At 32.8% G+C, this 24,150-nt stretch overlaps 2 protein-coding genes and 1 long non-coding RNA gene across 6 annotated transcripts; 2 read left to right on the top strand and 1 right to left on the bottom strand.

Annotated features, from left to right (window-relative positions):
* Nucleotides 1-154: 154 nt before the first annotated feature.
* LOC130655838 (uncharacterized) lies at nucleotides 155-490 on the bottom strand. The gene is made up of 2 exons (XR_008984758.1): nucleotides 405-490; nucleotides 155-321 (listed from the first exon to the last, which is right to left on the bottom strand). It is a non-coding gene; the product is annotated as an uncharacterized LOC130655838 (long non-coding RNA).
* LOC130655835 (uncharacterized) lies at nucleotides 320-17,317 on the top strand. Of its 3 annotated transcripts, none has more exons than XM_057458643.1 (3): nucleotides 320-622; nucleotides 8,686-8,741; nucleotides 11,100-17,317. In XM_057458643.1, exon 3 carries the CDS (start codon nucleotides 11,106-11,108, stop codon nucleotides 16,626-16,628), a length of 5,523 nt encoding a protein of 1,840 aa, XP_057314626.1. In that variant the 5' UTR covers nucleotides 320-622; nucleotides 8,686-8,741; nucleotides 11,100-11,105; the 3' UTR covers nucleotides 16,629-17,317. The 3 variants fall into 3 exon arrangements, with proteins under 3 accessions (XP_057314626.1, XP_057314628.1, XP_057314627.1); XM_057458644.1 differs by lacking the exon at nucleotides 320-622 and adding an exon at nucleotides 8,016-8,193; XM_057458645.1 differs by lacking the exon at nucleotides 8,686-8,741.
* A 148-nt stretch (nucleotides 17,318-17,465) lies between these two features.
* On the top strand, nucleotides 17,466-22,887 carry LOC130655836 (uncharacterized). Of its 2 annotated transcripts, none has more exons than XM_057458647.1 (6): nucleotides 17,466-18,707; nucleotides 18,873-18,923; nucleotides 19,700-20,120; nucleotides 20,558-20,733; nucleotides 21,385-21,547; nucleotides 22,430-22,887. In XM_057458647.1, exons 1-6 carry the CDS (start codon nucleotides 17,911-17,913, stop codon nucleotides 22,532-22,534), a joined length of 1,713 nt encoding a protein of 570 aa, XP_057314630.1. In that variant the 5' UTR covers nucleotides 17,466-17,910; the 3' UTR covers nucleotides 22,535-22,887. The 2 variants fall into 2 exon arrangements, with proteins under 2 accessions (XP_057314630.1, XP_057314629.1); XM_057458646.1 differs by having other exon boundaries at nucleotides 21,385-21,577.
* Nucleotides 22,888-24,150: the final 1,263 nt, after the last annotated feature.

Genomic DNA, 24,150 nt, shown 5'->3' with positions numbered 1-24,150 from the left:
GACCCAGCCGTACCTTAATATTATCTAGCCGTACCTTATTTTGGCAACCGTATTTAAATTTAGCCAGCTGTAGTCACTTTTAGCGCTAGCTCTAATATTGTCCGCAGCGTAATAATGTTCAATCTTACTTTACTAATGTTTTTCATACATTCAATTTTAAAAATCTCTTTTGTATTTGTATTAAAATCATTTTATAAAAATTATAATACATGTAAGATATATTATTATCGGTATTTCATCATTGAGGATTCCCTGGGGGTTACTGGGGCTCGACGATGGAGTGCTCCATTTTGCATCATTTTTATCGGCATAGATATTCACCTAAAAGACGAAATAAAAGTTAGACAATTTAACTTTGATATACATTAACTACTAATTTTAAGCTTAGAAGCAAGTGGTCTTACACAGAGCTGCTAATTACGAATTTTCTTAAGTACGGCTAAGGTACGGCTAAGGTGCGGCTGTTAGGTACGGCTAGCTTTACTTAACCCGGAGAAGTTGTGTGGAGCGAAACAATGTGTAATCGAGGAAGAGAAGATGATGAGATGAGAAAGTTTCTTCTTTTACTTTCCCATTTAAACTTAAGGAGCTGATATTAATATCAAAGCCAGTCTGACAAAAGGTGACTTCATTTTACTTATTTTTTTAGTTATTTCACGCAACGAAATGTTTTGAATTCTGAAAGTAAAAAATAAGATTAACATTTTAATTTTATCCCGCGGTAAGCCCTTCTGAATCCGTGACCTAAAAGGGACATTCAATTTTCATTTTAAAATAAAAACAAATTTCAATTTTTTTATCAATTTTTCTTTTTTAATTCAATACAAAAAGAAAATCTCAACTCAATTTTCTTTTTTCGTTTTCAAATCAAAAAACAAAAAAGAAACTGCAATTTTTGGCAAAAAAGTACGCTCTCCTTCGCAGACGTTTTTCTTCCCACAAACCCAAGGATTACTTTGGGTCATTTGGTGCTAAAAATCCTAAAATGTAATATCAATTTCTTGATTTTTAATAGAATTTCAAATTTGAAAATTAAATCAAATTTCGTTTAAATCAAGAATTGAAATTCAAGTTCAATTTTTGATTTTGGTTTAAATAGAAATTTAAAAATCAAATTAAATTTTTGATTTTTGAGTTAAATCAAAATCAAAAATTGAAAATCAACTTTGATTTTTAAATTAAATTAAAAAAGGAAATTCGATTTTATTTTTTTTCTAAAGAATAATCACTTTTTTTATTGTTATTGTTATTATTAGCGGACAAGGATTTACGCAACATATTACGTCTACTTACAATGGGGAGAAGGGTCCTTAAACTTAGCTTAAACCGTGGGCCAGTTTTTAAACTTTTTCCGAGAAGATTTTGAAATACTGCATAATAATTTATCAACTGTGCGAGAAAATCTTCAAACATTTCAAAAATTACGGAATCAAGCTACAGATTTATATGTCATCGATTTGGACTTAGGAAGATTCCTTAAAACATTCTTATGAAAATATTGCGCTTGAAACGCCGCATTGTTTAGGTTGGATCGAAACGAAAAGGCATATTTAGTGAATTGATTAAGTAGTCGATGTTTTGACAATATGTTTAAAAGAGAATCTTACAGCAGATTCCCGGTCAGTGAAAAGAAAAGTTTCGTATAGCGAACTTAAAGCGTCACAGTACTTCTCGCAATGGATACATAACACAAATTTTGTTAAGAACAATTTATATATTAGGAATGATGATTTTTATTTTTAAAAGTGTTTTTGAGAATCGATTCAATACGTGCTTCCATTTATTTTATGTGAGGTAGAATGTAAAGTAGAAGAAAAAAAACTTTGCACGCTTTGAATATTATGCCGAAAGCTGTTCCGATATTTAATATATTGAAAATTTTTCAATACGTCAGACTTGTGGTTGAAAGAATAAATTAGGCTACGTTTTCAGTGAAGAAGGTCATAAAAAATTTTGTTGCTCTCTGAATAGCTATACTTCTAACTCCTATAAAATACTAACATCGCTCAGCGTGGAACCGATACTCCATAAAATTGTAGATAGGTTTTCACAACTCATTTTTACAACTTACAGAGAACTTATGCCGCAAAGTTTTAATTTTAAGCTAAAACAAATATTTGTTTTTCCTAATTGTTACAATAATTTAAGTCATTTTAGGTAAACCTTTTTTGTCACGGAAGGTAAACTTAAATATGATCAGAACATCAGAAAATCAGAACAAATGAATGTAGACGGAAATAGTGTTAAATTATTAATGTTTCTTTTTTCTTCAGTTTAAAGAAAAAATAACTAAAAAAGGAAAATCTAAAATATATAACAATGTTTTACTTTTAATAAAAAATATCTTTCTTCTCTCTAAAAACAATACCGTTTTATTGACTTTACGGAATAACCTCTTTCTCCTGGATATCGCGACTGCAAGATATTGCTTATCTCTTCATAAGTTTTTTTTGAGAAAAAAAAGAAAGAATTTCTTCAGTAAAAATTTTATCACATGACTTGTCACATGATTTGTTACTCATTTAGGCGTTTACGAGTTAAAAATTTTCAATTTTCTATTTAAGCCAAAATCAAAAATTTAATTTGATTTTTAAATTTCTATTTAAACCAAAATCAAAAATTGAACTTGAATTTTAATTCTTAATTTAAACGAAATTTGATTTAATTTTCAAATTTAAAATTCTCTTAAAAATCAGAAATTTAGAAATTGATATTACATTTTGGGATTTTTAGCACCAAATGACCCAAAGTAATCCTTGGGTTCGTAGAAGAAAAACGTCTGCGAAGGAGAGCGTACTTTTTTGCCAAAATATGAAGTTCCTTTTTTGTTTTTGATTTGAAAACGAAAAACGAAAATTGAGTTTAAATTTTCTTTTTGTATTGAATTAAAAAAGAAAAATTGACAAAAAAATTGAAATTTGTTTTTATTTTAAAATGAAAATTAAATGTCCCTTTTAGGTCACGGATTCTTCTGGCTCTAACAACTGCGTGGCAGGCAGAAAGATGTGAAAGCTTGCTGAGGAAAGGTCTTTTTCGGCCCATTTATTTCTACAGAAACATTTCGAGGTTTTAAACTATTATCGAGTGTAGATGGGCAACTTCTGATTGAAAGTGGTAATAATACCTTTGTGCAAAGATAGGTTCTGCTTGGAAAAAGTTCAGAGAGTTACTTCCTTTGTTGACTAGCAGAGTCCTGTCAATTGAGATAAAAGGTAGGTTGTATGAGGCCTGTGTAAGAAGTGTTATGTTGTAACGGTAGTGAGACATGGGAAGTGAAGCAGGAAGATCTTGACCGTTCAGAAAGGAATGATATGAGAATGGTTAGCTAGGTGGATGTGTAAAGCCAGTCTGAGAGACAGAAAGAGTTTAGATGAGCTAAGAAGCAGGCTAAGTCTCCGTAGAATTAAAGATGTTATCCAGATAAGAAGATTGAATTGGCTGGGGCACTTGGAAAGAATGGAGGAGGACTTGATAGTTCCTGGGGCAAGCCCAGAGGCAGAACGAGAAAGACTTGGCAGGAGGTTATAAGGACAGACTTGATACAGAGGAAGTTGAGTTTGGATCTAACACAGTCTAGATCAGATTGGAAGAGGGTCATAATATACCCCGTCCAACCCATGCCGGCATGGAAAACGGACGTTAAGCCGAGAATGATGAATGATGATGATGAAAGAAACAGACTAAAAGGACCTTAACTTCACCTAGCGCCTGCTTCTATTTGCCTGCAACACAATTGTTAAAGCCCAAAGTGCTTACCGCGAAAAATGTAAATATTCAAAAAGATCTAGACGATATGCCTCACTTTGTTAAATTCCTTGCGATTTGAGTGCAAGCATCAATACATTGATAGACGCCCACTATAACAATAAGAACCCAGTGGACTGCCCACATTTAAAGCACAAGCATTAAATCAAAAATAAATTGGTATCTTGGGATAGGGTAATATATGAAAGTCGATGTACTAAAAAAGATCTGAGATAAAGGGTGAAATCGAGATGGGGGAGCCAAAATTAGTTTTTGGTGATGCGTCAAGTCTTATAAGTTCACCTACATTTCAGTAAAACTACTGTTTTTTTACTAAACAATAGTTAAATTTGTGCTGCGTAAGGGATCGTCTCCACGATTGTTTCAAAAGTCATCGTTTCAATTTGTATAATTTTTTTTTGAAACGATCTCTATCCGAATTTGAAAAGATTTTAAAATATTTTTTTGCCAAAAAAATCGTTTCAAATTCATTTCAAATCGTTTCAAAATAGTTTAAAATCATTTTGTTGAAACGAAAATTGTTTCGCAATCCTTTCGCATTCGTTTTATAATCGTTTCATAATCGTCTCACAATATCAACATCAATTCGTTTCAACAGTTTGTTAAATTCGTTGCAGTTCAAATCATTTTAAAATCGCTTCAAATTTAACACCATTATTATTATTATGTTTATCACGCACGGATTTCTAAAGAAATTTTATTATCAAATTATTTAAAATATCTATATACATCGATCTACAGCGATGTTTTAGCTTCATACGATCCTGTTTTATCACTGTAGATTAAAAACCGTCAAAACACAATCGGATGAAGTGAAAACATCGCCATAGATCATTTAAAAACCATAAAAATAAGATGATAAGGAGCTTAAAACATCGCCATAGATCGTTCAACAATTATGAAAATGCGATCGTGCGAAGCTAAAACATCACCGTATATCGTATTAAAAATTATAAAAACGGGATCAAATATAACATAGTTGGTTTCGAAACTACGTAGTTTTATCACCCCATTCAATAGAAGTTAGAAAGGAAAGTCTAAAAATAGTTTCAAGCAATTAATTTATCACATTTTTTTTTAATTGTTTTGGGGGAACAAATCGCTTCGGAATTCGTTTCAAAATTTGTTTCAAAAGTTTTTTCTGCATTCGTTGCAAAATAGTTTCGGAATCGTTTCCCATTCGTATCCCATTCGCTTCCACTTCGTATAATTTTTAAGCTTAGAGTTTAAAATAAAATTCAATCGTTTCATATTCGTTTCAAATCGTTTCACCTTCATTTCATGAAACGATCTTTAAACGATTTTAAAAAATAAGGATACAATCTCGAAACAATCATAATTGTTTCAATTCGTATAAAATGTGATACAATTGTGGAGACGGTCCCTAACAAGACTCTTACTTGGGGATTACCCAACCTCATCCGCCCTTCACCTATTGCAGAACTTTCCACCTCTCCAAAGACTTATAAATTCACCAGGTTACATGACAGTTCATCATTAGAATTAAATGTAAAACCAAAAAACAACACGAAACAACAAAAATATAATGCCTAAGGATCAAAATCTGATCTGGCGAACTTTTACAAACATCACATAATGTTTGGGTATATGCAGTGATAGGTGCCATGTAGAACAGCTATACTATTGTTTTCACAAAGGCATTCGACCTGGTAGCGGTAGCCGAGAGTCTTAATTTTGTGAGTGGTGAACTCCTAGCCTGCGAACTTATACAATGCTATAAATGCAGGCATCTGAGTAAAAACCATAGCTATATCATTTAAACCTCATAATTCCACTCCGTTTATTTACAGTTCTGGGTGGTTTGTCTGGGTTGTAAACACCATCCAAATTGGACAAAGCGATTTTCGTAAAAAAAATATATTTTATTTACAGGGGTTTGCATAGGTCTATGTTCCCAGAAATTTCATAACAAAACAAAAATGCCTTAAGTCATTTTTTTGGTTTGAATAATGCAAAGCTGTATATATAAAAAACATGACCTCTCCTGATTAGAAACACTTACCCCCACTTCAAAGTAAATTGCAGATAAATGTTGGTTTTAAACAAATTTTTTTGTCCCGAAATTTCCGTACTTCAATATGGTTATCCCCAACCATCAATGTGACACACCCTAGGCTTTTTAATTTAAACATTTTTATGTTGGCAAAGTTTGCAGAAGGCATTTGTAGTTAAAGGCATTTTCATCAGCAATTGCTGTGTGCTGACATGGATTATAAATATATACTGCACGTGCTGGAATTTACTTCCATAAATTCTATTATACTCTACCTAATGGCTCATTCAAACAAGCATTTCATATCTCCTATAAGAACCTTCTTATATTATCCAATTATATTCAGGAGTGCGGTTATGTGATAATAATTCATATCATTATAAATTGTATTTTGCTAAAAAATATGTTTGATGTAAAATAGGCTATTTAAATAGAAAATTAAAATTATTACAGTTATTTTTAATTTTCCCAGGTTATGTTGCTAATTTTTTTAAAAAAAAAAAACTCAAAATATATATGCAGTTTTATTAGAGTTACCAAAAAGGGGAAATGGAGCTGGTGTTTCAATTTTTCTTCCCTATAAAAATTTATATAGGATGGATGAAGAATGTTGCCTTAAGGTAGCTGTATGGTAAATAATTCCTTTTTTTTTTGGAACATTTTACTTTAAAAACTGCTCTTTCCAATGAACTAATTTTTGTTCCAAAATGTTTCCTCAAAATTAAAGGATTTAGTGTTACAAAATGTTCCACTCCATATGTCTTTGTTCTGGTGATCAAATATTTCTGTGCACGAAGTGAGTTATGACTCACGTTTACTAAAAATAATCTGACCTTCACCGTATTTTCTGGTATATAAACCGCGGGTTATAATTTGATTTTTACGACTTCCACAGTTGGTGCGGGTTATAATGTGGTGCGGGTAATGTGATAAGTTTTATATTTTCTGTCATTTATTGTGAAATTTAAAGTTTATACATTTAATGAAGAAAATAGTACCAACAGGATGAAATGCATACATTAATATAACTGCATGCGTGATCCTATATCTACGTAATTTTACTTCAATTACGTGATTTAATTTTTTTCACACAGTGAAATCGTTTTAACTTTCTATTGCTTGCCAGTGCTAATATTATGAGATCTCTCTGAAACACAATTCTGGCGATCATTTTTCTTTTGTGTTGAATATAATTCTAATCTATTTATATCTTTGCAATCACATTGAGCACATTAAAATGATTTGTTTCTGGTAATAGAGCAATATGGCAGGTATCATTTTTAGGTTAAATTGACAGGTATTTCATAACCTAGTGCCCAGGACTTAATTATTAATTCCTGTTAAAAATATTGAAAAATGTTAAAATTAAAGTATTAGTAATTTTCTTTTTTATCTTCGCTACCTTCGAGCAACAGGTGGCCACTAAAAATATAAAAAATAAATATAAAATACAATTAATAAGACAGTTGATCTTCTGCATTAGCAGAAGATCGACTTTTCAAATTAATTTTAATTCATTATTATTTCGGCAATCGGAGACAAGGAAGTTAAGACTGAGAGAGTCGCTAGTTCAGACACTCGGTTCTCGTGTTTGGTGTTCACGAGTCCCTCACTTGTCTCCAGCATAAAAAAACAGAACACAAGCACATTTTTATAAAATGATTAGGGTAAGTAAAAATACGCTAAATTTTTTTCTTGCCGGTTATGCAAAGGTGCGGGTAAGTAAAACACATCGATTGAAATTTTATGCGGGTTATACGAAGGTGCGGCCTATCTGATAGCATCTAGTTTATAACTCACTAAAAAAGCTGAGCTGCGAGTTATATGATGTGCAGGTTATATACCGAAAAATACGGTAAATACGGTTTACGCAATATTTATGCATAAAGTGTGAGATATAAGCAAGTCAATTTTGATATTCTTATTGTAGCATATATTTTCACAAAACAAAAATGAAAGTTGAACAAAATCATTTTCTCCATTACATTTCCTGTTTTTAAACATTCATATATCCATATTTCACCCTTAAAACCCCCTGACACGAGAAAAAATATCATCATATTAGAAACAAATGCTTTGAGAATTATTTATTTTGCTTTACTATGACGGGGCCATTCTTATGCAAAAAAAATGTGGAATAGTTCCGCAAGTTTACTTTGAATAACTAATAAGATACTTAAATATTCTCTTTTCAATTTCTTGTAAACAATCACAGGTCGAAAGAAAAAACTTCGTTAATGAATATCTCTGAATAATTTTTTCGTAAAATTTTCGGTTGCCAACTCTTCTTAAAAGGGATCTGTCTCAAAAATACATTAGATGACGTCCTAAAACTTTCGTTTTCGGGTTCAGGAGACACACGATTTAAATTCAGACTATGCTGAAGATGTGGACATTTTTTCCTCTGTTAACTGGTATACTTTTGAGACTAATCCCTTGACAATTGGCCACACCCACTTTTTAAGACTTTTGACTATATTTTTTTCTGTTACAACATTTTAATTTTTTTTTTCATAATATTGTAGAACAAACTTTTGTTAATAAGTACATATAAGTACATATTTTTTAAAAGGAAAGTTGAAAAAAAAAAGCTTTATACAGAAGAGGTGTAATTTACCATATGCCGCTACCTTAACATCATAAAAAGTATCTCTGTAAATCTATTTAAACTTCCGTAACAGTTATAATTGACTCTCTTGAAAAAACAAATGCAAACAATAGAAAGATTTTAACAAGTTAAAGTTGCTTGTGTAAACGAAAGAGCTGGAGTCAAAGCAGTTTGAAATTGCTATGGGGCTCCTCTGATGCTTGTTGTTAAGTTGTAAAATTTCAAAGCTACCCTTTTTTGTTATCTGATATAATATGGGATGTTTGTCAAAATTAGTTTATACACATGTTTTGTTTAGAATGACAACTATTGTTAAAGGACAGTATCAGTCATTCATGTCTATATCTATTTATGGTAAGATCATTTTTACGTGCAGTATATATATATATAATTTCCTCCTAGTCCAACCAAAAGTTTAAATCTTTTACATCCTAAGTGAATGCCTGACTACTTGGCCAAAATAAATGTTATATTGTGGTATTTTAACACCAAGCTGATCTCAAGCTAAAGCAAATTGCCGCAAAGTTTTGCTATTCAAGCTGATTCCTTGTTTACTGTCACTTGCCAAAATATTAATTTTATCTGTTAACATGAGGTTTTTACAAATATGGAACAAAATAAGGTGTAGGATTGTGTCACTTAAAGGTACAGTTGGGGGTATTATGGTTTAAATTTTTTTTGGTTTTAAATCGAAGGGCATTTAACTAAGTTTATACCCAGCTGAGTGCTATGTTGCCTGTGCTGGTTGTGATGACTTTACTTAAAGGGAACCCAAGGTATAAAATGTTGGACTATATAATAAAGCTTAAAAAGTTGGTTAACAAGTCTATTTAAATTTTTAAAGAAACTCTTTTTGTTCACAAGATATTCACATTTAAAGAATTTCAGATTTAATTACGCTGCATAAATTATGATGTCATATTTAAGTAATAGCAAATTTCGCCATTTTCTGTCATCAGTAATTTTAGACCTGATAAGAGATGTGCATTTGGGTCATTCCAGCCAATATCAACAAGGGTCTGGAATAAAGGTCCATAAAATTGTTTTTAAATTTACACCATTTGATCACTTCCATGAGTTACCCACATTCTGAAAATTTCAGCTTGAATTTTTTTTTTCTATCAGTTTTTATGGCTATATAAAGGTTTTAGCGAAAGCGGAAGATTCCATAAAATGCTGCCGGGAGCAACTTTAGGGTGTCTAAAATCAGTTTTAGGGTTTAAATGACCTGTCTTTTAAGTCTTTCTGTAAAACTCAAAGAGTTGTCTCAAATTAATGTAGATCTAACTTTTACACCATTTACGTTTGACAACTAGGACAAATTGAAAATGCTAGAAATTGCAAAAATTTCTTTCTCCGTAGAGAAATTTCTAAAAAATGCATTTTCAGGCTTGTTTATTTAAAAATGTACAATAGCAGCAGGTCCCATTTTTATGATTTTATAAGTACTCTTGCTTTACTTCATAAAACACAAAAAATAATCTAAATTAGACTAATTTTAAGGCTTTTTTTTTGGGGGGGGGGTGTTTAAAAATTGACAAAATGATAAAATGTAGTAAAATTCGACCAGTCAATAAAGCCTGTGGAAAAATCCACTTAGGCAAAAAAACAATTGAAAAATAGGTTGTTTCAGATGCTTTACCGACGTCAGCAGTGCGTAAAGAAAAAAAATTGCCAAAAATTAGTTCAGTCGTTGCCTCTATTGTGTATAACTTAAATCGCTGATTAAGAAAATGTATATGATTATGTGCTTTTGATGAGCGGTTAATATGAGATATAAGGGTTTTAAAATTTTGCTGACGTCACCAATGGCTTGTCAAAACACCAAAATTTTTTTTTACAAATTTGTATACCTGTTACCTTTGTCGTTTAGATCTTGAAATGCTGATTAAGAAAATCTATAGGATAATGTACTTATGACAAACGGTTGCAGAGATATTAAAGTTTAAAATGTTTTTTAATGACGTCATCAGCCAGTCCATTCCGATATGGATTTGGGAGAATTATCCAAATTGGTCCTATGGGTTCCCTAATTACCCAATCGGTGAAAAATCATTGACGTCACCACCTCGTTTCCAAGTATTTGGCCTCAAAGTTTTAGGTGTGCTGTAATAGCGTCATTAATTTAATATAAGATATTGACGTCGCGTCTTGTGTACTGTAACAGCGTCATTAATTTAATATAAGATATTGACGTCGCGTCGTAACGTCAGAAAATTTAACAATTTATGCTTGTTGATATTGGCTGGAATGACCCATTTAAACTTTATCAATGCATAGATATTATAAAGGTGAATTGATTGACATAATTTTGCTAAAATGACAATTGTTAGCTTGTCCCAAGCCTCTTAAATTTTGCTGACAATCTTATAACATGGAGTCTGCAGCTTGGTTTGCATAGGCACTATATGTTTACTCTGTAAATTTAAGATGTTTACTCTGAAAATTTAAGTGCAAATCATGAGTAGGCAAAGTTGTTCTGAAAGACAATTTAAAAGATCTAAACCTGAGAGAAAAGATTTTCTTAACGCACTGATAAATGATAAATTCCCATAGCTGTATAGCCTATAATATTTTTTTTCCATAAACAGTGGAGGTGTATAAAATATTATTTTTGGTGTAATCCACCTATTGGTTCCAGAACTGCTTGTGGACTCTAACCTTAACCAGCTAGATAGATAATTGATTGTTCCTATATTTATTGCGTTTTAGTTATAAATGGACACAGCTTTCAACAATGCTGATAATGATGATGTGGGTAATCCAAGAAGTGCCAGTGATAGCTACACATCAGTTCCTTATGGGTTTCAATCCTTGGGATCATACTCACATGCATCAAAGAATTGTGAAATTAAAGCTATAACCTGTAACACAAAAAGCAATGAGAACATCATTCTTGACTCCCGTGGTGTTACGAGTTGGGCGAAGAATATAGCTGTGAATGCCACAAAACGCCTGTTTGATTTTGATGCATACAAGTTCAATGTTATTCGTGATATTATTTATTGCAATTCATACAATGTTTATTTTGCTCTATCAAAAGAATGCAAGTTAAAAGCATTTAACATGACTTTTCAAGAGCTATATTCTCAAGAATCTGATGGTTCCCATGTGTCCTGTTTGCTTTTTAACTTTAAAAAAAAGGAATTGATAAGTGTTGGTCGAAGTAAACTGCGTTTTTGGTCATTTATGATGGGTAATGATGACAAGATATCACAAGGCTTCATATTAAATCGAGAATATGATGTACTTGGTTCATCCTTGGTTAGTAATGCAGTCTTTGACGAAGAACTGCAGCGACTTTACCTCATTTGTGATTATGATATTTGTTGCTACAATGTATATGGTCAGTTATTGTTCTCTCTAAAAACTTCAGGATCAGCTTATCTTTCAGTTTGCGCATTTTCTAAGAAAGCTAATCTCATGGTAACTGGCTCTATGAATGGAGAAATTAAGGTATATAATCCTAATGGTGGCCTTGTTATCACATTTTGTAGTCATTCGAATTTAATAACTGCCTTGTTAATTCATCCTGCAGATGGTAATATGTTTATTTCGTCTTCAATGGATGGCACTGTTAAACTATTCTCACTAAATATGCTTGAAGAACTCTATAGTATGAACATATTTTCAGACGGAATTTACTGGATGGGCCTTAAAAGAAATAATATTTTATATTGTGCATCTAAAAAAAGTGTCCAGCTTTTTGATTTGAATTACTCTTTTACATTTTGGAGTACATTGCGAAGTCCTGTTAAGAAACTTTTTATATCTCTTTATGAGAATAGCAAAAGCTCGCATGTTGTTGCTTGCGGAACAGATAACAGTATAAGGATGTACAGACAGAGGAATGGCCAAAAAAGAAGCACAATTTTACCTCCACCTGAGCTTTCTGTGTCAGGTGAAGTATTGTCTATTGCATATGACAGACTTGGGTGTATTATTTACTTGTTGTTTAGCCATACAGAACTTTGGATTTATAGTTTAAGAACAGATCCAGCTACACGAGTTGCTGTTTGGAATGTACAAACTATAGTTAGGGCCAGATCAAGCACTGTTAAAAATGACAGGTGTCAAGAAATAACAGAACAGGAAGATGTGTTTGTTAAAAGATCGTTTGGCTTGAATCAAATTGATGAAAATGTTAAGTGTTATTGCCTTGCAACTAAACCAAAACAATTTCATGAGAAAAACACTTTGGATATGCAAATATTTAGTCATCTTCTTTGTGGGTTATCAAATGGTGCTGTGTATTTTCTTGACCCAACAATCGCAGGATATGTGTACACAACTTTTAAGGCTCATCCTACAAGTCCAGTTACAAGAATTGACATCATTAAAGACTCTTTAGTAACACAGTTATCTACGTTAATTGAAACATTAGATGGTTTGTTGATCAGAATATGGGATGCCAGCAACCTTCTCCTCCTCCATGAGTTTTCTTTGTGTGAAAACTACAATGTTTATTGTTGCCAGATGTCTTTGTTTGCAGTGGGTTGTAATAACGGAATGCTTGATATAAAGAGATACAACCAGTTAGGATGCAATAAAACTTTGCAAATTAAAGATTATCAGTCGTACCATGAAGAAAATGCTACAAAGGATCATGCTGATTGTATTTTGAGTGTTGACATACTTAAAAGCAAAGAAATTGTTTGCACTTGTGGGAAGGACAACTTTGTCCGGATATGGAATTGCGAAAAAGTGCTTCTAAGTGAAGTTAAATTCGACCAATCCTTATGCTACTCCATATTTTTAGACACTTTGGGCACTGTTTTAATGAGTTTTAAATCACAACTTTTTGTCATACCTTGTCATGTCTTAAATATTCCTAAGATATACCTTAGCTCGGAATCATCTGACAGTTGTGACAATGAATCTTTCATCTATGAGGATCCATATGTTAAGAAGGAATTTCGAAGACCACCTATTGCAAAAGATACTACCCTAGAAAGCTATCTTGTACCCTATCCACATCTGAACTTAGAATCGTTATGGATGTTTCAGAACCTTCTTGAGGAGGAGGAAAATGAGAAGACTACAACTGATATGTCTGAGGAGGAGTCTGAAATTAGTAGCATATATGCTGCTACTGAAATTTACGACGACTCTTTATATTCTGGAGCATCTCGAACTAACTCAGTTGTAATTGACTTTCCACATTATGAAGGATCAATGTCACCAATGACAAGTGAAGATGAATTATCGTTAGCAGAAGATAGTCAACTGGAAGGTGTTGAGATGGAGAAAAAGCCGATATTAGAACAGGATTCTTTAACTTTTAATATTGCAGATAGAATAAGAAATTTACAAAAAGCATCAAAGTTGGCTGTTCAAATTGAACCTAGATATGATAAAACAAAGTCGCCAAAGCTGAAAAAACAACCCAAACCTGAAAGATCTCCACAAAATAGATTTGGTGATACACCATGGCAGAAAATAAAAATTAAGAAAAAGACAAAAAAGAAAAAACAGACGAAAAATCTCATGACTGGCACAAAGATTCATGGTCCAAAAATTCATATTTTTGGAGATGGGTGTACAGCAGGTGCAAAGGAGAATGAAAATAACTTACAGGAACCAGAAGAATCGTCCTTGACACAAGAGGAGAATCACTCAAATGCTGTTTCAAAATTTTCTTCAATGTCATCTATATCCCCAATTTTCATGCCATCAACTAGGGAGCAAAAGTCTGAAAAAAGTGAGGATGATAAGCTTGCTGGTCAAGGACATCAGCAAGAAAATTTAGAATCAACAATTTCGACCGTGTTAGCAAATCTTGAAGCTGCTAATGCTGCAGCATTAAGTAAAAATACATCAATACTGGAACCAGCAAAACAATTAGTACCTGCGAAGCTTGCAGTTAATTCTTCAATGTTAAATTCAAATACTGAGAATACATTAGCAAAGGGCGTACCTGTAAAACTTGCAGTTGATTCTTCAATGTTAAATTTAAGTACTGGGAATACATTAGCACAGGGAATCCATGCAGGCAATGGAAGCCAGCAGGATAAGGAAAAAACTATTTCAGCCATTCAAATGGCATTTCTCAATGAAATAAATTCTAATAATTCTTTATCTGTTTCAAGAGCTTCCAATCAAGAAGGATCAGTGTCTCATTCCTATAAAATTGTCATGGATTCCTTAGTTAAAAGCAACAGCGGCACAATAAATGATGATTATTTTTCTGAGTCCACGGATAATGGCAACTTCATGAAGTTTGAAACCATTAATGTTAAAAGATCTTCTAAATATTCCACCAGGAAAGTGTTACACAATCATAGAGAAGATCGGGAAGTATGTAGAAAAACGAAAACATACAGCTCAAAGAAGTCAACTATGAAAACTAACAATTTAATGTATCAAACTAGTTATTCTACTCGTGATAATCCATTAATAGGAACAGATAGCGAAAAGAAGCAATTGAAATATACAAACACATCTTCCTCTCCTGCAAGTGTTTCACCACAATATCAAATCAATTCGACAGATATCAAGCTAAAACGAAATACCTTTACCAGCACGGACAAGTTGTCACAATATTTTAACTCACTGGAAAAGGAAGCTGACCTATTTCAAAATGAAGATCACTCTATTTCTCCCAATGGACGTGATGAAGATGTGTCAATCAACCATGAAAACGCCCACGCAGAACACTACAGTACTATTGATATTGATAGAATACGTCATCTCAAGGAAAGGAGGCTTTCTATCAATAATACTAGCCAACCATCCACCGCAGTTCCTTCAACTGATAAATTAAAGAAACGTCTTCTTAAGCTAAGTTTGCCCGGTGTCAGTTCAGTAAAGTCAGGTAGTGATTTGGAGACAAATAAAGTAATTAAAAGCGCAGAATTGATCGACAAGAAAAACCTTTCAGATCATCATAATGCAGAAATGACAAAAGAACATGATAAGTTGGAAAATGAAAAACTGCGGAATTTTAGAAATACTGCTAAAGCATTATTTCTTTTAAAGTTGAAAATCAAAAATAGAAATAAAAATGAAAAGAGAGGGGACAACCGACGCGTTTCATCTGGTAGTGGAACCTCAGATGTGATAAATATGGTCAGCAAAATAAATAACGCAGTTCATAAAAATAAAACTGAAGTTATTCAATCACCCTCTTCTGATGACGCAGATGATACTTTTGATAACAGGAAATCTCACAATGACGTCATTGTGCACACACCAGCGGGGCTGCAGTACTTCCCTGGCAAAAGATACAGTTATAAACAATCACCAGTAATTGATGAAAACATGCAGCATTTTAATGATTGGAACGTGAGAGCCAATACATATCCTACTAATGAAAAAATATCGTTTAGTATTGCTAAGTCTGATGCGCACATTGGCGAAAGAGAGAGACTCACAAAATTTGTTACTGGACACCATTTCAGAAAGGAAAAAACCCCGTATCGTAAATGCAGGTCAGATAGGTCAAGCTTAGTTGAAGTACCATCTGCTGAAACTGATGATGTAAATCAAAACAACTTTGTTGATATAAGAAATTCAACTAAAGAAATGAAGAGTGATGCTGGTATCTCTATAGCACCAAGAGATTCTTCACCAAGCAAGTCTTCGTTCTCAAGCAGTTATCAACCTGTAACCCATGTTAAATTTCATACTGTTGCTGAAAATCAGTCTAACATTGTGCATAACGGAGATAAGTTAAATAGCACACTTTTCCAGAAATTAAGAGAAAGGCAGAAGTTTCAAGAAAAGTTGCGGAAAAGACAAACTGATGCTAGAAGGAATCAAAGCTGCTCGTCTGCGAGAGATACATCACCACTGTTGATCAGAAACAAATATAACTCGGATCCAGTGAAAGTATCACGTGAGAGATTAAGTGTAAGCATATCTCCTTTGCATAATGCTGGCCAGCGTAATGCAAGTCCAGAACTTGATATCTATAGTTTTATTCCTCAAAAGCCTATCGCTGCAGCAAATCGAGCATCAAATATCGCAAAACGTCAAGTAAGAATACGTAACCTTGAGGAAAAGCTATCAGGACAATTGCATCGATTTCATTTGGTGAAAACTAATGAAGAAAACGAAAGCAATCGTGTTGTACTGGCGTTTCTTCGAGCAAAAGAACAGGGGATTGACTTGCTTCCAGTCGAGAAATCCAGCGTCTCTATACCCAACAGACCTGAGTATCGATTGATTAAACAGATTAAAAAAGAGATACCAAGGAAATTGCATCTTGGGAAAGCATATCCAGTTACAAATAGTACATGATAAAACGATTGGAATCTACAACAAGAATTACAGAATTTATGTTGCATGTTTAAAAGCTGGTAATTTGTTAGAATGCTGTGGATTTAAATTGAATGCGTGAGTGCTCTGAGTTTATTCAAGTATAATGTGCAATATCTCAGTATGTTTTAACGTTTTTTTGAGCTGCTACAAGAGTTTTTGTTGTCTGGATGAAAAGTAATTCTAAAAACGTTTTTGAGTTTAATTAAGTTTATTTTGATGAAGTTTGTCATGGAATGGTTTAGAATATTTTTTATTTGTAAATAAGGAAAATTTTTAAATGGTTATTTATGGTTTTTTAAGTCGAGAAGTTATAGTAATGTATTTTATGTGCTTTTTTAAAATTAATTTTTAGAATGTTATTACAGATTGTTAATATATTAATATTTTGATAAGTTTTTAACTTTTTTAACGTTTGATTGCCATGGATAACATTTAGCCAACACACATTGCCTTCTCGAAGGTACTATTTTTTTATTAGAAAAGAGTCTTTAGAAAGATTGTCTTCTTTTTTAAAAGGAGTGCTCATTTTTGTTGGGGTTTTGTTCAACTGAGGTAATAATTAGGTTTTAGAATATAAATTAAATTTGAATAACTTATGTTTCAGATTACTCCTAATGTTGTTGTGTATTCTATGATGTATCTGAACGAAAATACTGACTCTCCTGCTATTCTTTTATATTTCCGAAAAATTATAATCCTTTATATGACCATCTCATTTTCCCTGTTACTTTTAGAGATTAATAATTTTTGAGTTTATGTTATATTGAGAAGGTTGTAGTGCTTACTATGCTCAACTGTCCACTTTTGTGCTCTTTACAAGAAGAAATTTGTAAAAGTGAATTTACAATCAGACGCATAGATTATTATTATTATTTTTCATTGCATTACCTTTTTGGTGGTCTAACTTTGTACAGGGTAGTTACACCTAAAATCTCCTCAACAGCCTAAAAAAATTGAAACTCTTTAAGGGTAACTTTTTTTAAAGGTCACTTTTTATTCTTACGTTTTCTATGACAAAAAATTAAGCATTTTGCCCATCTTGCAACAGGACCGACCAATTATTTTCAAATGACAACAATTCGAAATGAACAGCTTGAAAAACCTAAGTTCTTCTAAAATCTCTTAAAATTACAAGTTTTAAATCTGTTAAATATTTTTTTGAGCTTGATAATGAATATTACTACGTTTTCACCACTAGCTTTCTATTTTAATGTTCCAGATGTTATAAAAGCAATTTCTTAGTTCAGCAGTATTTGAAATCATGCCATGGCGGAAGTTATTAATAACAACAGGAAGAAAATCCAAGAACTTTCTATTCATGAGGCAATCATATCAGCTACTGTTCTCAGCTACTTGCAATAGAAATTATACAGCTGTTACTAAACAAATACATCGTATGAAAATAACTTTACCCCGAGTTGCATTTCATACTGGAACTCGTAAAAATGAACGACTGAGATCAGCTGTCAAGGATAGCATTGAAGCAGATCCTGAGGACCTGTTTTTATTTGGCAAAGACATACTGGGCAACATCAATCATAAACAGATGACATTGGACGAGCTAGATAACAGAATGAACCAGTTGAGTGGTATACTGTATCAATTTCTAGTAAGAAAAGACGAGGAAAAGTTACTAAGTTTTTTTAGGATAATTGACCAGCATGATATGCTTAACGAAGCTGCATATACCATTTTGATGAGGCATTTTGCCGAGAAATTGGAGTTGAAAAAAGTTAAGAAAATTTTTAATGACTTGTTAAAAAATCCAAATGTCGAAGTTCATTCGCGGTCTTATGTACCTTTGATAATAGTGTCTTTGAAAACAGGAAAATACGATCTGGCGGACTTGTATTTGCAGGAGATTATTGAGAATATGAAGATCAAATATAAAGACCAGATCTTACAAGACGTGTTATCGCTCTGCGCCGAAATTCGACATACAGGGAATAATGAATTCATTGAAAGTTTTGTGAACAAGATTTTTATGATGCTTGAAGAATACAGTACGAATGATTTAAAGCCGAGAACAGTCGACACGATACAGGAGTGGTTTAAAAGGTGAGTTTTTCTAGAGACGACTTTGAGAAATTGTAGAAGGCTTAGTTGACGGTTTAAAGGCGCTTTGCAATTTGTGAGATCCCCCTATATACTATTTAACAATTGATATAATTTTGGTTACTATTAAATTTTATCAAATTTTAAAAGCTAAAGTCTTTTTTGTAGTGATCCGATTTGTACATGGAAAATCGAGTCAACGAAGATTGATGAAAGCACGTGAGTTGTAGCTACATTAGGAACGAAAATTTTCGGGACGGAAAAGCTTTCGGATTTTTTCTTGTCCAAAAGTTTTGTATTTCTATTTTTTTTAAAAAGGACCAGTGTATAGAAATTATATATAGGGTAATCAGAAAAAATAAAAACTGCAGTTTTTGAAGTTATTATTTTTGATAGTTTCAAATTTCACGAGCATAAAAAGTTCGACGAAGCTGGTATTTCTCACGCTCTATCTATAAAGTTGGATCCCGAAGACCCTTTTTAAATCTTGATTGAATATATGCACACTATAAATGTTTCTAGTTTACTTTTGTGTCATTTCCCGTAATCATTACTTTTGAAATTTGGTTGAAATCCGTTCAGAAGACTTACCCATACATTTTTAACTTTATAAATCTTGCCCGAAAATTTTTCCGCTGAAATATAATTTTGTATCCGAAAGTTTCTCCGCCTAAACATTTTCCGCCGAAAATTTTCGTTAATGTATATTATAATACCAATTGTCAGTCCGTAACCCCAACACGCTATCCGGAAGTAGCGACGGACGAATTCCCGTGGATTTTTTCACGTAATAACGACTAGTTTATAGCATAGCTAATTCATTTGACTTTCGCATAACATTAATAAGGAGAATAGAAAATTTCGTAATGCGATGGAAGAAAATGTGAAAGCTTGGAATTTTGTGATGGAATGTCTAATTTTCATTACTGACTGAAACATTGCTGACCAAATTTATGCATAAATATATAATTTATGTATAAATAATTTTATTTCAGAGGTGTGTGCCGAAATTGTTCAAGAAGATTGAAACCTGTTGAGATTTCTGATAGTGGATTGTTGAACTTGAAACGCAGCTTAATGACGTTAATAAAAGCATCGATTGTACGTAAAGACGCTGCTAGAATAACAGATGTGAGACCGTTGAAAACAAACATCAACATCAAACATAACATTCAAAGCAGATCTAAGTACTTTGAACATTATGATATCTTTACCATGGACGCTAAGTCGAAAACGAATGAGGAGACAAATAATCTGGCGAAATATGTAGGCGAGGACAATTTTCAGGACCTTTCTGGTCCATTGTTTGCTAGATTAGACCAACTGAAAAACTATTTGATAGCAACAGGTCCGTTTGATGTTGTTATTGATGCTTTAAATGTTGGATATGTCAAGCATGGCTTCAATCCGATGCAGGTGACCCTTATAATCTTTCTTCTAATTTCATGCTTGACTTGTAGATAACTGCTTGGGTTCCAGTAATATAAAAATTGTTGAGAATCTCGCATGACAGTTGCACAACAATCGTACAACAAATACTGTTACAGAATTTGTCATTTATTTTAAAAATTCCACTCATAACGTATTAACTACCTTCTAGTCGTTAGCTCGAGAAAGAGTCTGCTGGTTTGCCATGTGCATATTCCGGTCATTCAAATACCGCCCGTCATTCACATCTAGGTCATCGTTGTTTCGTGAATTCTTAGCACAAGGTAGCGATTCGGCTACCATTTTTAACAGAATGCAAGTAATAATATAGGTCCTACAATCTTCTCGTTGAAGTAGGTCAGAGTTTGTTTATGTTAAAACTTAATTTGAGAATTGATATTTCTTCTCTTCTTCTTATTTTTCAGGTTCATGACATTGTAAAACATTTTGTTGCACAAGACATGAAAATACTCATACTTTGTGCAGGGATCATGAAAGAAGAACTTCTTACTGCTCAAGAAGTGCCACCGGCTAATAAACGAGTCCAGCAGTTGATGTTGTACTTGAATGAAACATGCAACTTATTCTTTGTAGGATCAAGGTCAGATCTTACACTGTTTTTTTATTTTTTTTCTCTATAATAATAGCCGTATTTTGTCTGTCTATCCGCAAGAAAAGTGTCGTGCACCAAACACACGAAAAGCGTGTTATTTAAAGACGGACGACCCCATGGATTTTTCTACGGGTAACGACTAGTTTATATAATTTCTCTACTATTAATGGATGAATTCCAACAATTCCAACCTTCTTGTCAGTTTCTCATTTGTTTTGCAATTTTTGCAGTAACCAGATTTGTTTTGATTTTATTTTACGATATCGTTTTTTACTTTTTCGTAATCAATTTTTAGCGTTTTTCATACAACAAGCTTTTTTAAAACGTTATTGACAACGCCGTTGCAGGTGGTCCCCGTTTTTATTCCGTAAAGTCTCTGCTTTCTCCATTTAAAATAGTGGAAAGTTAATTATAATATTGATGGATTTACAATATGGTAAATCATTTTTGCATGCTCTTAAGAATATTATCTCAATACGCCATGTGATGGCGTATTGAGATTCTTTCTTTCATGTCGATGTAACTGTAAAACATGTTAGCTACTAACATTTTGTATCATGCTTGCCTCCCATCCTTTCTACCTTTTCTCGCGTAATTAAACATGTGGTGTGGTGTTTACCGTTTAATTTCTCACTTTAGCGTTGTTGATGACTACTACATATTGTACACGTTGATTCATCACAACTTCGGTATTCAGTTGGTATCACGTGACCTATTTCGTGACCACTTGTATCACTTGGACGCTCAATGTACAGCCAACTTTCAAAGGTTTCAACAATCGAATCAACATATTCTAAAAAACGTAAGACCTGACGGAACTCCTGTATTCAGAGTAGGTTTATTTTATTTTGCACTGTGTTGAGAGATGTTGCTAGTTTTCGCAACATTTAAAGTGTATTGAGATCTATCATACGTAGTGGAGCCTAAACTTTTTCTGCTTCAGCAAACATTTTAATTGTCGCTTTTATTAGCTGTTTTTCAAGTTCAGCTATTAGTCATATCTAGCAAAAGTTTTTGTCAAGACTAACTAACGAACTAACTTTTTGCCGGTATTTTTTAACTCAATTTTAGGTTAAGTAGGTTAACTAATCAAAACTTCGTTGCAAAAAGCCTGTTTCTTAAAAAAGATTTTTAGATTTTTACTTTGCAAACGACGGCTTTTTAAAAAATTGGCGAGCATAGGTTTTGACTAAACTGAAGTCAATATCTGGCCTATCACTAAAAAGGAAATTACTATGGTATTGATTGCCGCGTTAAACGATATTAAATTGATTCACTAAGTGAAACTTTGGAAAGAGACATTTATTCTTTCCCAAAGTATTTCCCTCTCATTTTTTTTATTTTTTTTTTTAATTACTTGTAAAAGTTCTCCCGTTAACGAAACTTTTCAATTTGTCAAGCCGCTGCACAAATCCAACATAACTATACACACAAGTCTGACAACACTTATCATGTCGATGTAGCACCATCGTGATTTTAAGCGCCTCTCAAATTTACCAAGTATAAGTATATGTTAACCTGGTAATGCGTAAAAGCTAATCATTTTTAATTAATATTAAAGCTATATCAGTCGCTTAATTTCTTGCGTTTACTGGGACTGCATCTCACCCCCCCCCCCCCCCCCCCCCAAAAAAAAAAAAAAAAAATCTTATATGTTCAGTTTTTGATCGTTTTCTCGTTATAGAGTCGTCTGAAGTTCAACATGGCCATGCAACGAAACGGTGAAGATTGGCACGTTCCGCTTCGTGGAACACAACTGTTATGCATTACAAAAAAGACGGATCGATGAATTGGTTAAAGCATTGTCCTGTGAAATTGTACCCTTATCGATGCATAACACGCAGATAACCTTACGCATGATATCCATAACAGACGTGTCTGGAGAAATGGAGAGTAAAAACAGAAAATCCTTGCAATTTACAATTTCATCTTAGCGAAGTTAAAGATCGTAAAAAATTTCCTGTAAATTGGCGATGTTGAAGTAAAAGCTTACGTTTTTGTAACGTTTTTATGTCTTCCGCAGACGTCTAGCGAACCTTTCGAAAATTTTAATTAGAAATATTTTTTAGCATATTTTATATATTTTTGTTATATGTTTTATTATTTTTTTCTTTTACATATGAAGACCGTTTTCTACAGAAACTGTTGACGTGATGGGTGTTTCTCCTCCGTTATACCAGAGTTGTCCCACCTCCTAAAGTTTCCTGAATAACCCAATAAAATGGAGACCCTCCAAAAATCTCCTAACCTAAAATATAAACCTTGAAAATCGATTCCTCCTAAAATTATTTATCCTGACATTTTGATTTTTTTATCATGTTTGTATTTGTTAGATAATACTTGATTATTAACTGTCCATTTCTTTCTAAAATTTTGTCAAAATCTTCTAAAAATAAATTGTTTGTATGCGGGTGACCACTCTGTACACATGATAACAACTCACACGAAACGGAGTAACATTTTGCCAATTGATTTTTTAAAACAGCGAGAAAAATTATAACAGTAAACTTAAGTATTACGAAGCCATGTGTAAGTTACGCATCGTCAGGTAAAATACGAAACCGGTAAAAAAAGTGTTTTTTTTCTTTCTCAGCCCCAATATGTTCAACTTAAATTCGAATATAATATAGCCTATAATTAGTACGCTTATTTTGTGATTTGTTTTTCAAAATTCCGATTTTAAAGCTGGAAATACGCTGAGGGTAAGTTTATTTTTTTCCCTTTTTAGCATTGCAACTTATAACATGTGGGTATAATGCGTATGAAAACGTAAAGAAAAACAACATTTTTTCTGTTGTTTTAGCTGGAGAACGTATATCAAGTTTTTTAAATTTAAGCACGTGACCGTTGTTATTCCATCTGCTTGTTTTGCCGTCGTTCATTGCGTCGTAACCATGGCTTCCTCAGCTATATTTTCATGCTTCACTTTACCATTCGTGTTTGTTTCTTAAGAACGATGAAAACGTTAGGTTTTCAGTTACTGATGCAAGAAAGACTGGCGAAATTGATATTTTTTTGCAACATCTACATTTTGTTGCGCACTTTGTTTCGGGAATTTCCGAATTACGAACCCACACACCCGGGTGTGTATCTCGTGTAAACTCGCCGGCACTGTTACGATTTCAATTTACTTCGGGCGAAATTTACATTTTTATGCAAACGCTTTATTTTATATTTGCCTAAAATTTATAGGTTTCTCTTTCTCAATATGCCTGTGTAATATTTTTATACCTCGTGAAAAATTATCTTTTATCAGATTGGTCTAAAAGTACTCCATAACAGCTTTTAAGTAAATTTGTTTAATTTTTTTGAATTAGGTTTGATCAATGTTCATGCAATGGTAAAATGGCTCTGACGAATAACCTGCCGGCTTTTTATGTATTTTATGCTAACTAAAAAGTTATA

The sequence above is a fragment of the Hydractinia symbiolongicarpus genome, chromosome 8 (genome assembly GCF_029227915.1).
Source record: "Hydractinia symbiolongicarpus strain clone_291-10 chromosome 8, HSymV2.1, whole genome shotgun sequence".
Classification (NCBI taxonomy): Eukaryota; Metazoa; Cnidaria; class Hydrozoa; order Anthoathecata; family Hydractiniidae; genus Hydractinia; species Hydractinia symbiolongicarpus.
The sequence above is the reverse complement of the archived record's forward strand: the minus strand, read 5'-3'. Positions and strand labels throughout refer to the sequence as shown.